Genomic DNA, 16492 nt, shown 5'->3' on the forward strand with positions numbered 1-16492 from the left:
ACACACACACACACACACAGAGCCTGAAATCCAGAAGAGCTGTGTGGACAATACTGAGTGATTGGTCTTGTTATGGAAGAAACTCCCTGGATGGATTCAGCTGAAACAAGCTCTTTATTTTTTAAAAAAACCAAATGAACACACACACACACCCTCCGGGTTTTATTGAATTGTTACATTCTCTTTTTTATTGACATTATGGGCTTTTATTTTTACTTTTTCACAGCACAAAAGCATTGGAGAAATGCTTCAACAAAAGAATCCATGGTGTCCCGACCTTGTTTGGCGCTTATTCGGTGCATGAGACCTCTTAATAAAACTGGATCTTTTGACTTGACAGCATCCTCATTCGGTGAAAGGGACGAGAACTCAGCAGCGCTACAGCATCTTACATAAGAGGTGGAACCTTCCCGGCAGCTCTACTCTACAAAGCTTAATGGGCATCGCAACGGCTGAACTGTCAGGCCTTCTTCCCCACCGGATCGGGGGAAACTGCGGTTTGAGCTGGGGAGGTGAGAGTTATTTGTTGCAGATTTTAGCATTGCAAAGAGCCCCCCGCGGAAGACGCAGGTGCCCAACTCCTCCTCTGGCCGCGCCCCGTTCCTTGTGGCCCTCCGGGGCCTGCAGTGCGGCCCCCAAGGCTCCTGGCCAGGGTGGGCTAGGGCACGCGGGCGGAACTAGCTCTGAAGCCGCGGTAGGCGGCTCTGCCAGCCAGCCGCTCCCTCCTCCTCCCGCTGCCAGGAGTGGGCGGAGAGGCTCGGAGCACCGCCCGTCGACGCCACCGCCGCCTCCTCCTCCGTAGCGTAGAGACAAACGGGGACGCCAAGAGCGCGCAGGAGGAGCAGGAGCAAGAGGCGCCGGGCCCTGCAGCCTGGCCGCGGCTGTACGCCCCGACGGAGGCCGGCAGGTAGGTGAGTGACCGCAGTCGGGGACCCTTAAGCGCATCAGCAAGGACAGGAAGATGGAAGAAGGGGGCTGAACGACGTCTCTCTTTCTGCACCCCCTGCCCGCCCCGCCACCCGCCTCTTCCCAGCTTTAGGGTTGTTTGCAGGAACGTCCTTTGTTGTTGTTGTTGTTGTTTAGTCGTTTAGTCGTGTCCGACTCTTCGTGACCCCATGGACCAGAGCACACCAGGCACTCCTGTCTTCCACTGCCTCCCGCAGTTTGGTCAAACTCATGCTGGTAGCTTCGAGAACACTGTCCTACCATCTCGTCTTCTGTCGTCCCCTTCTCATTATGTCCTCTATCTTTCCCAACATCAGGGTCTTTTCCAGGGAGTCTTCTCCTCTCATGAAGTGGCCAAAGTATTGGAGCCTCAGCTTCAGGATCTGTCCTTCCAGTGAGCACTCAGGGCTGATTTCCTTAAGAATGGATAGGTTTGATCTTCTTGCAGTCCATGGGACTCTCAAGAGTCTCCTCCAGCACCATAATTCAAAAGCATCAATTCTTCGGCGATCAGCCTTCTTTATGGTCCAGCTCTCACTTCCATACATCACTACTGGGAAAACCATAGCTTTAACTATACGGACCTTTGTCAGCAAGGTGATGTCTCTGCTTTTTAAGATGTTGTCTAGGTTTGTCATCGCTTTTCTCCCAATAAGCAGGCATCTTTTAATTTCGTGTCTGCTGTCACCATCTGCAGTGATCATGGAGCCCAAGAAAGTAAAATATCTCACTGCCTCCATTTCTTCCCCTTCTATTTGCCAGGAGGTGATGGGACCAGTGGCCATGATCTTAGTTTTTTTGATGTTGAGCTTCAGACCATAGTTTGCGCACTCCTCTTTCCACCCTCATTAAGAGGTTCTTTAATTCCTCCTCACTTTCTGCCATCAAAGTTGTGTCATCTGCATATCTGAGGTTGTTGATATTTCTTCTGGCAATCTTAATTCTGGCTTGGGATTCATCCAGTCCAGGCTTTCGCATGATGAATTCTGCATATAAGTTAAATAAGCAGGGAGACAATATACAGCCTTGTCGTACTCCTTTCCCAATTTTGAACTAATCAGTTGTTCCATATCCAGTTCTAACTGTAGCTTCTTGTCCCACATAGAGATTTTTCAGGAGACAGATGAGGTGACCAGGCACTCGCATTTCTTTAAGAACTTGCCATAGTTTGCTGTGGTCGACAGCAAAACCATCAAAATCCACCTATTGTATTGTGGGTCTCTGCTCTCAGCAGGACTAGCGTTATGAACAGACTCCAATTTTATGCTTTGACTTCTATACAGTGGTACCTCGGGTTACATACTCTTCGGGTTACATACGCTTCAGGTTACAGACTCTGCTAACCCAGAAATAGTAGCTTGGGTTAAGAACTTTGCTTCAGGATGAGAACAGAAATTGTGCTCCAACGGCGCAGCAGCAGCAGCAGGAGGCCCCATTAGCTAAAGTGGTGCTTCAGGTTAAGAACAGTTTCAGGTTAAGAATGGACCTCCGGAACGAATTAAGTACTTAACCCGAGGTACCACTGTACAGTGGTACTTCGGTTGAAGAACAGCCCTGTTTACGAACTACTCGGTTTACGAACTCCACAAAACTGAAAGTAGTGTTCCGGTTTGCAAACTTTACTTCGGTCTAAGAACAGAATCCGAATGGTGGAAGGACACCTGCAGCGGGAGGCCTCATTAGGGAAAGCGTGCCTTGGTTTAAAAATGCTTTCAGTTTAAGAACGGATGTCCGGAACAGATTAAGTTCGTAAACCAAGGTACCACTGTACTTTCGTATGCTCTGCATGCCAATAAAGGAGATGGATCGGTAAAAATGGGGAAAGTTGCAGTTCCAACTTGGGTGCTGCTAGCGGTTTTCCCATTAAGGAATCTGGTTGACTGTTGTGGGAACAGGATGGTGGGGTAGATGGGCCATTGGTCCGATCGAACGGGAGGGCATTTCTTATGGTCTTTCTTCCAGTATCAGAGGCAAGCTGCTTCTGCACGCCAGTTGATGGAGAGTTGCTGTTCTTCTTCTCAGGTCCTGCTTGTGGGCTTCTTATTGGGGCATCTGGTTGGCCACTGTGAGAACAGGATGCTGTTCTCACAGTGGACCCCCTTTGCCTTGATCCAGCAAGAGCTTCTTATGTTCTTATCAAAGTACATGTTAAAAAAGCATCCTCCTCGTAAGTCCTGTAGGACAGAAACTCAGGCATCTTAAAACAAGGCACTTTCCCCCAAGCGTTTTGCCAAACATGTTGTTTTGTCATGAGTGTTTGTTTTTGAAATCTGTTGACTTTATCTATGTTTTGATAATTAGCATTTGTTTTTAACATCTGTTGACTTTATCTCTGTTTTGATAATTTGTTGTTGTCTCCTTGTTCTTAAAGTTTGTTAGTTTTATCTGTGTTTCTTATAAATATTTCAGACTGCTGTGTGTAAACCACTTGAGAGATTTATCGATTGGCTGAATAAGCAAGTCTGTAGAGTTTGTTAATTAAGCAAAACAAACAACTCAGTACTGGCAGTCTTTTCCGCCCCAGACCTACATGGAGATGCCTCTGGGGACTGGACCCAGGACCTTTCATGTACAAAGCTTGTGCTCTACTGCTAGGCTATAGCTGTGCTTGGAGGGAAGCCTGTGGCTCTGTGGTAGAACAGTTGTTCTCCATGCAAAATGTACCAGGTTCAGTCCCCAGCGCCTCCAAAAAGACCTGCCCCTGAAACCTGAGGAACTACTCTCAGCCTGTGTAGACAATACTAAGCTAGAGGGACCAGTAGTCTGACTCAAAGAGCAAAGCAACCAGGACCGTCTGAGTCTGTTAGTGCTGAGGCTTCTACAATCCAGTTTTGTCCTGAAAATGTCCCCTGCCTAAAATTATGGCGAGCTGCTACCAGTCAGTGTTGACAGTACTGAGCTAGATGGACCTGTGATTTGACTCACTAGGAGGCAGCTTATTATGTTCATATGCCAAAAACCTGGAATGCTTTTATCAATCTCTGCTACGTTCCTGCATTCTCATATCCTAACTAATTCTGATTGTTCTGCAGATTCTTCATTATCAAAGAGAAGTGACTTGGATTTGATCCCAGCCCAGTTGGCAATGAGTAGAAAAAGTCCACAACCAGTTCTGGAGATGGTGCCAGCATCCAGCATTCTGGCACTCTCTCTCCATGGAAACAGATGTGTCATCTACACTCAGCGTGACTTCCATCCTCTGAGCAAGCAAGAGAATCACCAAACTGTCCTTTAGTCAAGTTCAAGAATTGATCATCAAATCCCTCCCCATTTGACTTGAAAAAGAACGTCACCCATACTCCTCTATTTCCCAGCGTAGTCCTGATGGCTCCTTGTTCTCCAGTCCCTGAAGAAGCAATAAACTGGGGCAGGTAGACAAGATTAGGAAGCAGAGGTGGGTGAGGGGTGAGGGGGGCTGAAAGAGGTCACAGCAAGGAAGAGATGCAAGGGAAGGCAAAAGGACTCTTGAGAATGGGCTGTCTCTTGTATCTACCATCTTGGTACAGCCCTCTCCTTAAGATTAAGATGATGGTCCTCATGGTTCTGAATAACCTTTAACCCTCCTGCATTATATGGACTCGTGAGAATTTCCAGGGCAGAACTGGATTGCAGGAGCCTAATAGACTTGGGTGGAGCCTGTTTTTTGCCCTTTGAATCAAGCGCCTTCTGATGATGTGTCCATAGCTGGAGTGTTTCTTGTTGCGACCACAGGCCGCCCTTACGCCTCCCGCACTTGCTGTGTCTGGCAGCGTTTCTCTCCCAGCCCAGAACACCTCCACTGTGAGCCCTGAGCCACAGCCAGAAGACAATGACAACAAGGCTTCTTTCATCTTTTGTGAACAGGTGGTAGCTGTGGGGATGAGCGGACGGCCACCCCTGGCCGAGAAAGCTTTGTCTGAGACTTATGCTCGTCTCCGGTACAGAGATGCCTCTTTGCTGATCTGGCAGCAGCAGCAGCAGAAACTCGAGTCTCTGCCACCAGGAACGTACCTGAACAGGAGCCACAGCATGTGGTACTCACAATATGGCAACCAGGCGATCTTGGTGCGGGATAAGAACAAAGCGGACATCCCCAGGGATACTGGACAATCCAGGTTTTGCAGCGTGATGTGATTTCAAGAGCTAAGAGTGAGCAAGCGAGCCCAGTCTCTAGGCTAACTAAAATGGATCCAGAAAGTGGTTTTCCTTTAAAAAAAAAAGTTTTATTTTTTATGTTGTAGCTCTATTTATATTCTACTGCATTTTTGGACAGTGATCCCAAAGCAATTTGGGAAATGGATTTTCAGGGGCCTCAAGTGGCTGTCCAACAGGTTTGCCTACATTTGTTGAATCCGTCTAAATCAATTTTGAAACTTTGTTTGCTGCTACTTTGCGAAAGGCTATTCCTGATAGACAACACTGAATGTCTTGTCCTCACTCACCCACCCCTATCCCACCCAGGACTCTCCATTACAGATGGAATTTGAAGGTGGGGAGCCGGGGGCCTTCCAGATGTTACCTTGTACCATTCACCAGACATCACCATTGAGAGCCACAATCTCCCCATCTGTTTTAAGTGGTGCTGATGTAGGCAAAGATTTCTTCCCAATCATCTGTTCTGGAGAGAAGTCACATAGGGGCCATTTTGGGGAGGTAGGAAGTGCAGTTCAAAACACCTGTTCTAACACACCTTTACCCCTGGCTGCTTACAAACAGGAGGCATTCCACCACCACCCCTTTCCATGCCAGCTTTGCCTGCTAAATGTCCACATAGCTGTCTCCCTCTAAAACAAGCAGGATCTGGAAAATAATGGGATAACCCACCTACATGAGCACTTCTCTTTTGCTAAGGGAGGCAGGCAATTGAAGTAAATAGGTTATCTCTCATGGACAGGAGTTTGCCCCATTCATCCTCTCACGCTGAAGCAGGCATGAATGCAAGCTTGGACTTTTGCTTTCTAGGGCCTGGACTGTCAGATTGCTGCTGTGTTAACTTGTTGATGTGTTAACAGAACTAAGAGCTAGGTCTTGGGGATGGAAGTGGCTGGGAAGTTCAGAAGAGTTTATAAAAAAAAAACCTCTTTTAAAGATGGACACTTCTCTCTGCAACCAGATGCCTTTTGTTCATCACTTGCAGTATTAAAAATGAAGGGATACCTATTTCAGTGGCTGCAGCAAATTATTGCTTCTCTGTGTGGACACACTCTGACTGCCAAATGCAAAGTCTGTTTTGCAGAGATTGTCAGTTCAATTTAGCTTGGACAGGCACCAGGCTTGTGGCATTCTGGGAGTTCCCATTGCCTCTTGGGTAGGGCGTAAGAGGAGCAGCTGTAGTGACCCTTGAGGTTTATTCCAGCTCTACAGCTTTCAAATGCTCCATGTCACACACATTGGTTAATCAGGTTCTCTAGGCCTCCACCCTCCTGCAGAACCTGACTTAAATTTAGGGGAGGGGATGCAGCTCAGTGGCAGAGCACCTGCTTTGCATGGAGAAGGTCCCAATCCCAAATGCCATTTCCAAGGATAGCTGGGAATGCCCCTTGCCTAAAATCTCAAGAGAGCCACTGCTGCCAGTCAGTGTAGACAGTACTGACTTAAATGGACCAAGGGTCCGAGCTCTGCATAAAGCAGCTTCCTATGCTCCTATTTAATTCAGACTAGTTCTTTAGAACTACAAGGACTAGAATATTATTTTATTTTAGGGGGAAAGATGTAGCTCTGCAAGATGCAACCTACCTCACAGGGTTGTTGAGAAGACACAACTGGGGGGGGGGCAAAAATACTACACCATTTTGAGCTTCTTTGAGGAACAGGATAAAATGAACCACAAGACTGGAACAATACCATCATAAGAAAATAAGAGCCTGCTGGATCAGGCCAGTGGCCCATCTAGTCCATCTTGTTCCCAAAGTGGCCAACCCATGAGAAGTCCACAAGTAGGATTTGAACACAAGGAGCAGTCCCTATCCTTGTGGTTTCCAGCAACTGGTATTCAGAAGCACTGCTGCCACCAATCATTTAAGCCAGGTCTGGAGAATCCCAGATGCTGAGATTTCAAGGCCCTAACCTGAAGCCTAGGGTGATGCCACCCCAGAGAAGGTCCTGCAGATGGTTAATTGGGAGAGACATGGGGAGGTGGGCACACACTGCATAGTGTCTATGCTATAATTTGTAGCCAGCTCCTCCCAGGCTCTCCTGCCCACCTGGAGATTCAATACCTCCACCTGCCACCTATGGCCCAGAAAAAGGGGGCTTCAGATGAGAGCTGGAGGTCTGGCAACCCTGTAGAGGCAGCTTCTTGGACCCTACTGCTGAGATGTGGGAACTGGAAGTATAACCTAAACCCTTTTAGATCCAAGCCACCAAGATGTGAAGAACTGAGGCACAAAGCCTAGTGAGATGGGTTGGCGCTTAGCATTGCCATGGTGCGGTGGGGGTGGGAGTTAGCTGGTGAAGGGCAAGCAAGATCTTGGTTGCCTTGGGTGGTCGAGTGGAAACTGATGGACCTAGCCTGGCATAAAAAACGGCAAAATCTCATCAGCCCAGATTTGATTTTGCTCCTCTCCCAAGCTTCCTCCTTCCTCTGTAGACCTTGGTAAAGATTGAGACAGCTTGGGACCTCTGCTGTGCTGTCAGTTGTGGTCCCTTTGTAGATTCAAGACAGATTTTTTAAAAGTCCTCCTTCATGCAGCACTTGGTTAAATTATGGTATTCACACACACAGGAGGCAGTGATGGCGACCAACATCAATGGCTTTAAAAGATGATTGGTCTGGCAACCACAATGAAACCTTATGTTAACTTGTGAGGAATGGTTGCAAGAGTTGGGTGTTTTTAGCCCAAAGAAGAGGAGACTGAGAGGAGAAATGATGGAAGATGGAGCAAGCTTGTTTTTTCCTGCTCTGGAGGTTAGGACCCAAACCAATAGCTTCAAGTTGCAAGGAGATTTCTGACAGTAAGAGCTGTTTGACAGTGGAACAGACTCCCTTGGAAGGTGGTGGACTCTCCTTCCTTTGAAGAATTTAAGCAATGGCTGGATGACCATCTGTCATGGTTTCTTTAGTTGTGATTTCTGCATTGCAGCTTCCAACCCTACAACTTTTATTAACTCTGCTGCACAATAAATTGAAAACAGAGTTGTGATCATCACACATTTGCCCAACACCCCCCCCCCCAAGGCTTTACAAACGTGTGTATTACAGAAGTGGCATTTGCTTCAAAAAATACATAAATAAATCAGGTCTTTGTTCCTTTATTATTATTTTTTCCAAACTGTTCTACTTTTAAAACAATTAAAGATACAGAGACTGACCTGGAAAGGGGGTAACTAGGAATATACAAATAAATCATGCTTTTATCTGGAAGGTACTAATACCTGTCAAGTCCAAAGTCTGTACAAAAAAAGAAAGCAAACAAATCCCCACCCTAAACCCATCCCTGGGGGGGGAAAACCCCTGAATACACAAATAAGGAATTAAGCACCCAGCACAGGAAACTATCAAAGAGCCATAGCACCTGTTGGTTAAAGTCAAATACATTTAAATTAAAAGTACTCCCAATTCTTTAGAACTTTGTTTTTCTTTCTTAAAAAAAAAATACCAAGACAAATCTGCATTTTCCTTCTTCTTCTGTCACTCTTCAAAATGCAGGATAGTTTGTTTTTTAAGTGACCATTGGTGTTAATAAATAAAGTTACTTGTATATACAAGAAGACAAAAACAAAACAAGGGACAGTTAATTATGGAGTGTGTCTTTTGAAAAAAGTGCAGGGATCCAGACTGGAGAAAATAGTTTCTAGAAAAATTGATGAATCTTACAAAAGTGTTGTTATCTCTCCCCACCCCCACACGCACCCCAGTGTATCCCCCCTCCCCCCTTCCTTTGAGGTAAAAGGTTTATTTGGGAAACCTGCACTTTCACAACACAGAAGTAGCTTTCCAGTCTTAAGAGCTTCTTTCCACTGTTAGAAAAAAAGGGTTTAAAAAGGAATCAAGAGAGATTCAACCTCCCCCAATTCATTCCCTATTTGGGGGGCTTTGCTTGGGTCTCAACTATGCACCTCAGTGACCCGCTAAGCCAAGAATGTGCCCTTAAGTTAAGCAATTGGCTCTATGGTTAACCACATCCTCACTATACATTTACAGCACACTCTTATATAACCATTTTAAACAGGCATAGCTTCCCACAAATAATCCCAGGAACTGTTGTTTGCTCAGGGTGCTGAGAGTTGTTAGGAAATCCTTCTATTCCTCCTCCCAGACGTACAGTGCCCAGAGTGGTTTAACAGTCAATCCCTCTTCACAGGGAATTCTGGAAATTGTAGCTCTGTGAGGGGAATAGGGGTCTCCAGAAATTCTCAGCACCCTGAACAAGCCACAGTTCCCAGAATTCTTTGTAGGAAGAAGCCATGACTGTTTAATGTCGTATCGTAATGCTTTAAGTGTATGGTGTAGATAGGACCTAACACAGACCACATAAATTTAAAGCGCTAAGATACCGCTTTAAGCAAGCATAGTTTTCCCCAAAGAATCCTGGACACTGTTCTTTGTTGAGGGTGCTGGGAGTTGTTAGGAAACCCCCTATTCCTATCACAATATCACAATTTATGTTTATTTAAACAATTTATATACCACTTCACTACAATGAGTCTCTTAACAAAGATACAATATATTTTCTTAAAAAAATATCAGTTAAAACTATAAAATCAGACATCAATTGAAATAGCTGCTGGAATAATAATAAAAAAAGTTTTCATTAGGAACTGGAAGATCAACAGGGAGAGAGGGTCTGTCTGACCTCAATTGGAATGGAGTTCCACAAATTTGGGGCCACAACACTGAACGCAACATGGCTCCTGGTTGATATGAACCATGCATCCAAGTCACAGGGGATTACCAACTCCCTTGAAGAGCTCAGTAATTGGGCAGGGATATAAGGGATTCAAGGTGATCAAGTTATCCTGGCCCAGATTATTAACAGCCCTGTAAATTAATGCAATAACCTTGAATTTAGCCCAGTAGCATATGGGCATCCCCGAGAAGAGGTACTGATTGTTTAAGCACCCTGGGAATTGTAGCTCTTAACAACTTCTCAGCAACCAAGGACTGCCTCCTGCAGTCAACATGGTGCCCTTCAAATGCTGGTGAACACCAGCTCCCAGCATCCTTGGCTGTTGGTCACACTAGCTGGAGTCCATGGGAGTTTGGAGTCCAGCCACCTCCAGAAGGCATCACATCACCTAAGCCCAGGTGCCATGTCTTTTGGAGATCGGTTGGCCACCATGAGGACAGGATACTGTACTAGATGGGCCACTGGTCTGATCCAGTAGGGTTTGTGTTGTTAGAAGCTCTCCAAACATTCCTCATGGAGGAACACCACAACAGCTACTCAGGATGCAGTTGGCTTCCATATGTTGTCTGGACCTCTCAAAAGTCTGGACCTCACAAAAACTGGACAGTGGTGCTACATGCCTCACTGGCTAATGTGAATACAGTGGTACCTCAGGTTACATATGCTTCAGGTTACACACACTTCAGGTTACAGACTCCGCTAACCCAGAAATAGTAGCTCAGGTTAAGAACTTTGCTTCAGGATGAGAACAGAAATCGTGCTCTGGCGGCGCGGCAGCAGGAGGCCCCATTAGCTAAAGTGGTGCTTCAGGTTAAGAATGGACTTCCGGAACGAATTACGTACGTAACCAGAGGTACCACGGTACTTCCTATCTCAACAAAAGGATGATGTGGACCTAGGGCAAAGAGACTGAATGACATCACATAGAAAAGGTCCCAAGTAACAGACTGACCAGGGTGAGAGGGTTTCGTTTTTTAAAAGCCATCGCTAAAGAATATTGTACAAATGTTAAATCAAGGGGTGTATCCAATTGCTAGTCCTAGGCCACATTCACACCACATATTTAAAGCACTATGGTGCTACTTTCAACCACCATGGCTTCCCTCAAAGAATTCTGGGAACTAGTTTGTTCATGGTGCTTATACCCCAAGCCCCCAATTCCTTCCCCAAAATTATGGTTTGCAGTTACCTGTGAAGAGGGATTGATTGTTAAACCAGTCTGAAAATTGCAGCTCTGGAAGGGGAAGAGGAGTCTCCTAACAACTCTTAGCAACCTGAACAAACCAGAGTTTCCAGGATGTTTTGTGGCAAGCCATGACTGTTTAAAGTGGTCTCATAGCACTTTAAATGTATGATGTGAATGTGGCGCTGCTTAGAGCAGACCAAGTGAAAGTAAGGGGTACCCAACCAACTTAGATCCATTCATTTCAGTGGGTCTACTTTTGAGGGGAATTTGGTTGGATGCAAACCAATACTTCACAGACCCTTAACAACAGCAAGAAAAACTGGAAAGGACTACTACCCCCATCCCCCATCCCCAGCACCAACCAAGGTTTGCAGATTGCCGAGAAAAGGTCATTGGGTTCACCCAGAGTTCTACATCAGTGACATTCTTCCTGCGCTCTAGGTGTGCACAATGGGATTGGACCATTCCCAGACTTTTTTTTAAAGCTAATGCTTGTGATGTGTATCGTATGCCTCTCAACCTCCTCCATGCACACACCCAGAGCGACAACAACCTCTCCTTTTCCCATCCTGTAGCCAAATCAGTTTTTTGATTTTTGAGTTTCAACAATTTCATTTGCTAGCTTTAATAGGTCACCCAACCTCTCATAACAGAAGCACAAATCTCTAGTATCATTTTTTTTACTTTAAAAAAAGTTTAAAAGAAATATCTAAAAAGGTACATTTTTAAAACAATCCACAGTACGTGAGCTCTCTTCTCCTCCTTCCCTCATATATATATAATATATTTATATATATATATAAAATGATGCTCTTCAGCACACATGTAGATGCAGGGCCCAATCCACAAGGAAGGTCTGCTCATGGTCTCTGTACTCCCACCCCACCAAAACAAACGGGAGAGGTGCATTTTGTACACCTCCCTCTCATTTGAGAGAAGGGGGCATGCCCAGGAGCATTCCATGGTGGATTGGGCCCCTTGGAGGTTAGGAATACTAGTGCTAGCAACAAATACAATCAACTACTTCAAAAGCTAACGTCTTTCAGATACAGTACCGTTTTACAGAGAGGTTCTCCTCCCCACCACCCCACCCCATTTAAAAAGTTCCCCACTCCACATCAGCAGCAGCACTGAGCTGAGTCTTGGGCTGTATTAAAAAGGAATTTCCATGGGGGAGGAGGGAAGAGTAAGAGAAAAAAGTTACCAACCCCCCCCCTTTTTTAATATTACATCTCGCAAACATTTTTTTTACTCATCTCTCCAGTTCCCACATCTCTTGCTGTTGGTCACCAAAAGACGTCTCAATGATTTGATTTTTTAAAAAAGTTTAGAGACCTTATATGCAAGGGAAAGTTCTTGCCTTAAAAAGTCTAGCCACACACACACCCCAAAAAGATCTTGCAACCTAATAAAAGCTGGGTGGGGAAAGTAGGGGGAGGAAATTAAATTCTGGAAGGTTTTATAACACTGAATTAAAAGAAAAATTAAAAGTAGAGGGGTGGAATGAGATACAGAGCTGGTCCTGTTGCAAGAAAGCAGGCTGGTTTGTTTTTTTAAAAAAATATAGTAACGAGGAAGAAGCAAAAGGGGACGCTGCAGAACTTTCCGGGGCAAGTGCCTATGAGACGTCCATTCACCGTCCGGGAGCATTTAAGGGTCTGTTGCTTTATTCTGAATCGCTACTGTCCGAAGTGGAGCTTGAGCTGCTACTCCCCGATTCCGAGGAGCTGCTACTGCTCAGGCGAGAGGGGCCTCCAGAAAGGGTGGAGCCAGATTTTTCTAGCAAAAGAAATGAGAAAAGAAATAGCATTTTAGGTGAAAGCAATCTTCAGCCTGGATATTTAAGATTCAACTTCTCTAGGCTAAAAATAGTGCATTCAGACGTGTGGAACGTTGAATTAGGATCCTGGATGAGAACACTAGTGCTTCTGTCCCATATTCTAACACTCGTTTCACATTGCAGTACCTGTTGCATTAGAAGGATCATAGACTCAAAGAATCGTAGAGTTGGAAGGGGCCACAGGGGTCATCTAGTCCAACTCCCTGCAATGCAGGAATACCAACTAAAGCATCCATGACAGATGGCTATCAAACCTCTGCTTAAAAACCTCCAGCTACCCTCCAAGTTATGACACTGTGGCTTTTTAAACCAATATACTGGAGCGTTGTGCTAAATTTCATTCGTACCCGTTGTGGAACAACAAATGTCACTGGGCATCAGTGCTACTCCTCCACCCTTTCTGCACATGCACACTTCTGTTCCCCCATGATTCTTCCCATGAAAATGGCAGAAGAGAATTGTATGGTTGGCGTAACTGCCCCACATTTTATCTCTTTGCTCCCATGATTTTCTGGGTTAAGGAGGCTGCAAATGGATTTTTTCTGGCATCACAGAAATGAGTGCTAAATATGTACTATGTTCCTCTAGATTTACGAAACTGGCTCTTACACCATGTGGAAGCTCAACTATAACACAGAAATTGGTTGGGGAACATCATGAAAGTGGAATAAACTGTTGTGTGAATGCAACCAAAACAAAACCTCCTTCCCTGTTAGGTCCCTAAATAAAAACCCCAGGAGTGATGAAGTCTAATTCTGGACATAGTTAACTCACTCCAGCAGGAGGAAGTAATGGCCACCAACCTCAATGACTTCAAAAGAGGGTTGGATAAATTCATGGAGGAGGAGACTATGAATGGCAACCAGCCAAGATGGCTATGCTCTTCCACCACTGTCAGTTATGCTTTGGAATGCCAATTATTTGGAATCACAAGTGGAGAGAGTTGCTGTTGCTCAGATCCTACCTACTGGCTTCCAGCTGGAGCGTTTGGATGGCCACTGTGAAAACAGCATACAAAACTAGATGGGCTCCCTTTGGCATGATCTAACAGCATCTTCCAATGTACTTATATTATTCTTGGACATTATTATTATTATTATTTGCATTTCTATACAGCCCTTCATCCAAGTATCACAGGGTGGTTTAAAATATAAAAACAAATGAACAAAAACCCATAGTTACAAACAATAACATCCCCCTCCCCAGTTTAAAAGTCCATAGATTGTTTAATTAGCCAAAGGCATGGGAGAAGAGGAATGCTTTTATCTGGTGCTTAAATATAGGCAGTGAAGGCGCAAGGCGAGCGCCTCTGGGGAGAGCATCACACAAATGGGGAGCCACCACAGAAAAGGTCTGTTCTTGTGTTGCCACCCTCCAGTTCGCTTGTGGAGGAGGCACGTGAAGAAGGGCTTCAGATAATGTGCACAATGGCCAGGATGGTTGATATTAGGAGAGGTGGTCCTGCATGCAAAGCTTTGCATAGGGAAGGTTGCAGGTTCACAATGGCCAACACAGTATAGTGGTTAGAATCACAGAACTGCAAGCCCCAAAGGATCATTTTGTCCAACCCCCTGCAATGCAGGAATCAGGAGTGTCAGAGGCTAGGACCAAGAAGGCATGGGTTCAAATCCTCCATTTGGTCATGAAGTCTACTGGGGCGGTCACACTCCCCTGCCCCTTCTTCTCAGCCTAACCTACCTCAGAAAGTTGTGAGGACAAAACAGGGAATCAGATGCAGTTAGTAAATGCATACAGGAAGGGAGGAGGTTTTGTTCACCTTTTTTCGCAGGCTTCTTGTTGTTGTTCAACTGCCCGCTGACGTCCTGAAGCCTCTTCTCCAGCTCCTTCTTCTTTTCCTGAGCAATCTCCTCCTTCGACTTTGCCACCTGCTTCTTCCCACTCGCAGCTGCGGGGGAGAAAGGCACAATTGGTGTCATGTGGAGAGAGAAGGAAGAGTCAGCAACCACTGTCTTTTGCATCCTCATGCCAATGACTCCCAAGAGATGCTGGATGGGGGAGGGTCAGATGGCCTCTTGTGGGTTATGCGATAGCATCTCCCCAGCTCCAAAACCTGAGAAGTGGAGTAGTGTGGGGGACAATTGGGGGAACAGCCTTGAAGGAAGCTTCTTTTGACAGGCTGGTGGGGAAGGTCAAGGCAAACACAGAGGAGATGAAGAGAGATGGGCTTTGGACCTTGTCCTGGGTGCTGACAACCCATGTTATGCCACTGTGAGTGAGGGAAGGGCCTTAGATGGTAGAGCACCTGCTTTGTTGAATGCCCAGTGACATCTCCACGTAAGGCTGGGGAAAGAGCTTCTGCCAGTCAGCATAGACGTCCCTCAGCCGGGTGGACCAAGGGTCTGACTCGGTATAAAGCAGCTTCCTATGCTCCTATTAAATAACCCAGCCCTTTCCTCAGAATTATGAGGATTAGAATCATGCCATGTTTAGAGGAGGAGCCATAGCTGAGTAGCAGGGCATCTGCTTTGTATGCAGAAGGCCCCAGGTTTAAACCTCAATGGCATCTCTAATGAACCCAGGACCTTCTGCATGCAAGCATAGGCTCTGGCACTGAGAAGTGGGCCATCCCCTAAAAATAAAAGAAGTTCATTGTTTACAACCTTTGGGACCAGTTGTTGCTTAGCCTACCTCACTGGGTTGTTGTGGGGATTAAATGAGTGGGATTAAATGAGGAGGGGGAAGAGACTCATGTATGCCTTTTTGAATTCCTTTGAGGGAAAGGTGGAATATGAATGCAATATATAGGTAGATAAAAATAATTAAGATATGGCCCTGCTCATTTCAGCATGGGTCCTGGAAGGCTCCCTCCACTTACAGAATGGCTTCCGTTGCTTCTTCTGCAAACAGGATTTGACGTATCTCTCCAGCTCCCGTAACGTGGTAGGCTTCAAGGTTTCGAAATCTATCTCAATTTCATCGGGGTTGGAGTCCCGGAGTGAGGGCTCTCTTGACTGGATGATGTGTACCACCCGGCCCAGCTTCTCCCCCGGCAAGCGGTTGATATCCAAGCTGAGTTGGCGCTTCTCATCGTAGGTCATGGGGAGTCCCTCTTCCTCCTCATCCGAATCGTAGGCCACAGGAACCTGTTTCCCGCCTTTTTTCGGCTGCCTGCAAAGTTACTTTGCTATTATTGCCTGCAAAGTTAATTTGCTCCCCACTGTGAGGGGAGGGAGGTTTGTGGCGAAATGGAAAGAGAGAGGGTTTGGTGAGCAACACGAGCAGGGAATAATAGGGGCTGCCTTCCCTGCTTGTGTTACTCACCAAACCCTCTCTCTTTCCACTTCCAGTGAAAACATTTCTACAAGCACCAAACATGAAGAGCAGTACCCAACTAATTTCTACTCAGAGTAGACACATTGAAATTATTGTACCCAAGTTCATCATGGCCATCAACTTCAGTGAATCTACACGGAGTAGGGCTAGCATTGGTTTCAGCCCCCTTAAACAATTTCTGCAAATGTGCTATTAATATTCCATAAAACAACTGGGTCACACACACACACACACACACACACACACACATATATAAAATGTGACAACTAATTACAAAGGGCTGGAGCTGCAGTGCTATAAGGAGCAGGTGGCCCAAGTCATGCCAATACAAAAACCTCACACATACACTTAAGTAAAATAATGTTATGTTTACCACCCCCTCCCCTCCTCTTTCTTCTC

The 16492-nt window shown here is 45.7% G+C and overlaps 2 protein-coding genes across 6 annotated transcripts in view; one reads left to right on the forward strand and one right to left on the reverse strand.

The window, feature by feature from the left end:
- Window positions 1-615: 615 nt before the first annotated feature.
- BRD3OS (BRD3 opposite strand) lies at window positions 616-15799 on the forward strand. Of its 3 annotated transcripts, none has more exons than XR_013981414.1 (3): window positions 616-911; window positions 3978-4316; window positions 15606-15799. XR_013981414.1 is itself a non-coding variant. In XM_080990011.1 (3 exons), exon 3 carries the CDS (start codon window positions 4804-4806, stop codon window positions 5056-5058), a length of 255 nt encoding a protein of 84 aa, XP_080846137.1. In that variant the 5' UTR covers window positions 761-911; window positions 3978-4316; window positions 4789-4803; the 3' UTR covers window positions 5059-5157. The 3 variants fall into 3 exon arrangements, 2 of the variants coding, with proteins under 2 accessions (XP_080846137.1, XP_080846138.1); XM_080990011.1 differs by lacking the exon at window positions 15606-15799 and adding an exon at window positions 4789-5157 and having other exon boundaries at window positions 761-911; XM_080990012.1 differs by lacking the exon at window positions 15606-15799 and having other exon boundaries at window positions 764-907; window positions 3978-5157.
- BRD3 (bromodomain containing 3) overlaps window positions 8160-16492 on the reverse strand; it is a 35545-nt gene continuing 27212 nt past the window's right edge. For all 3 annotated transcript variants that reach the window (XM_080989800.1, XM_080989801.1, XM_080989799.1), the window contains 3 exons: window positions 15636-15928; window positions 14577-14705; window positions 8160-12738 (listed from right to left, as the gene is read on the reverse strand). In XM_080989800.1, the coding sequence (XP_080845926.1) occupies window positions 12626-12738; window positions 14577-14705; window positions 15636-15928 (535 nt within the window). In that variant the 3' untranslated portion in view covers window positions 8160-12625. The remainder of the gene's footprint in view (window positions 12739-14576; window positions 14706-15635; window positions 15929-16492) is intronic.

This window comes from Podarcis pityusensis, assembly GCF_964106645.2.
Source record: "Podarcis pityusensis genome assembly, chromosome: Z".
Taxonomy (NCBI): domain Eukaryota; kingdom Metazoa; phylum Chordata; class Lepidosauria; order Squamata; family Lacertidae; genus Podarcis; species Podarcis pityusensis.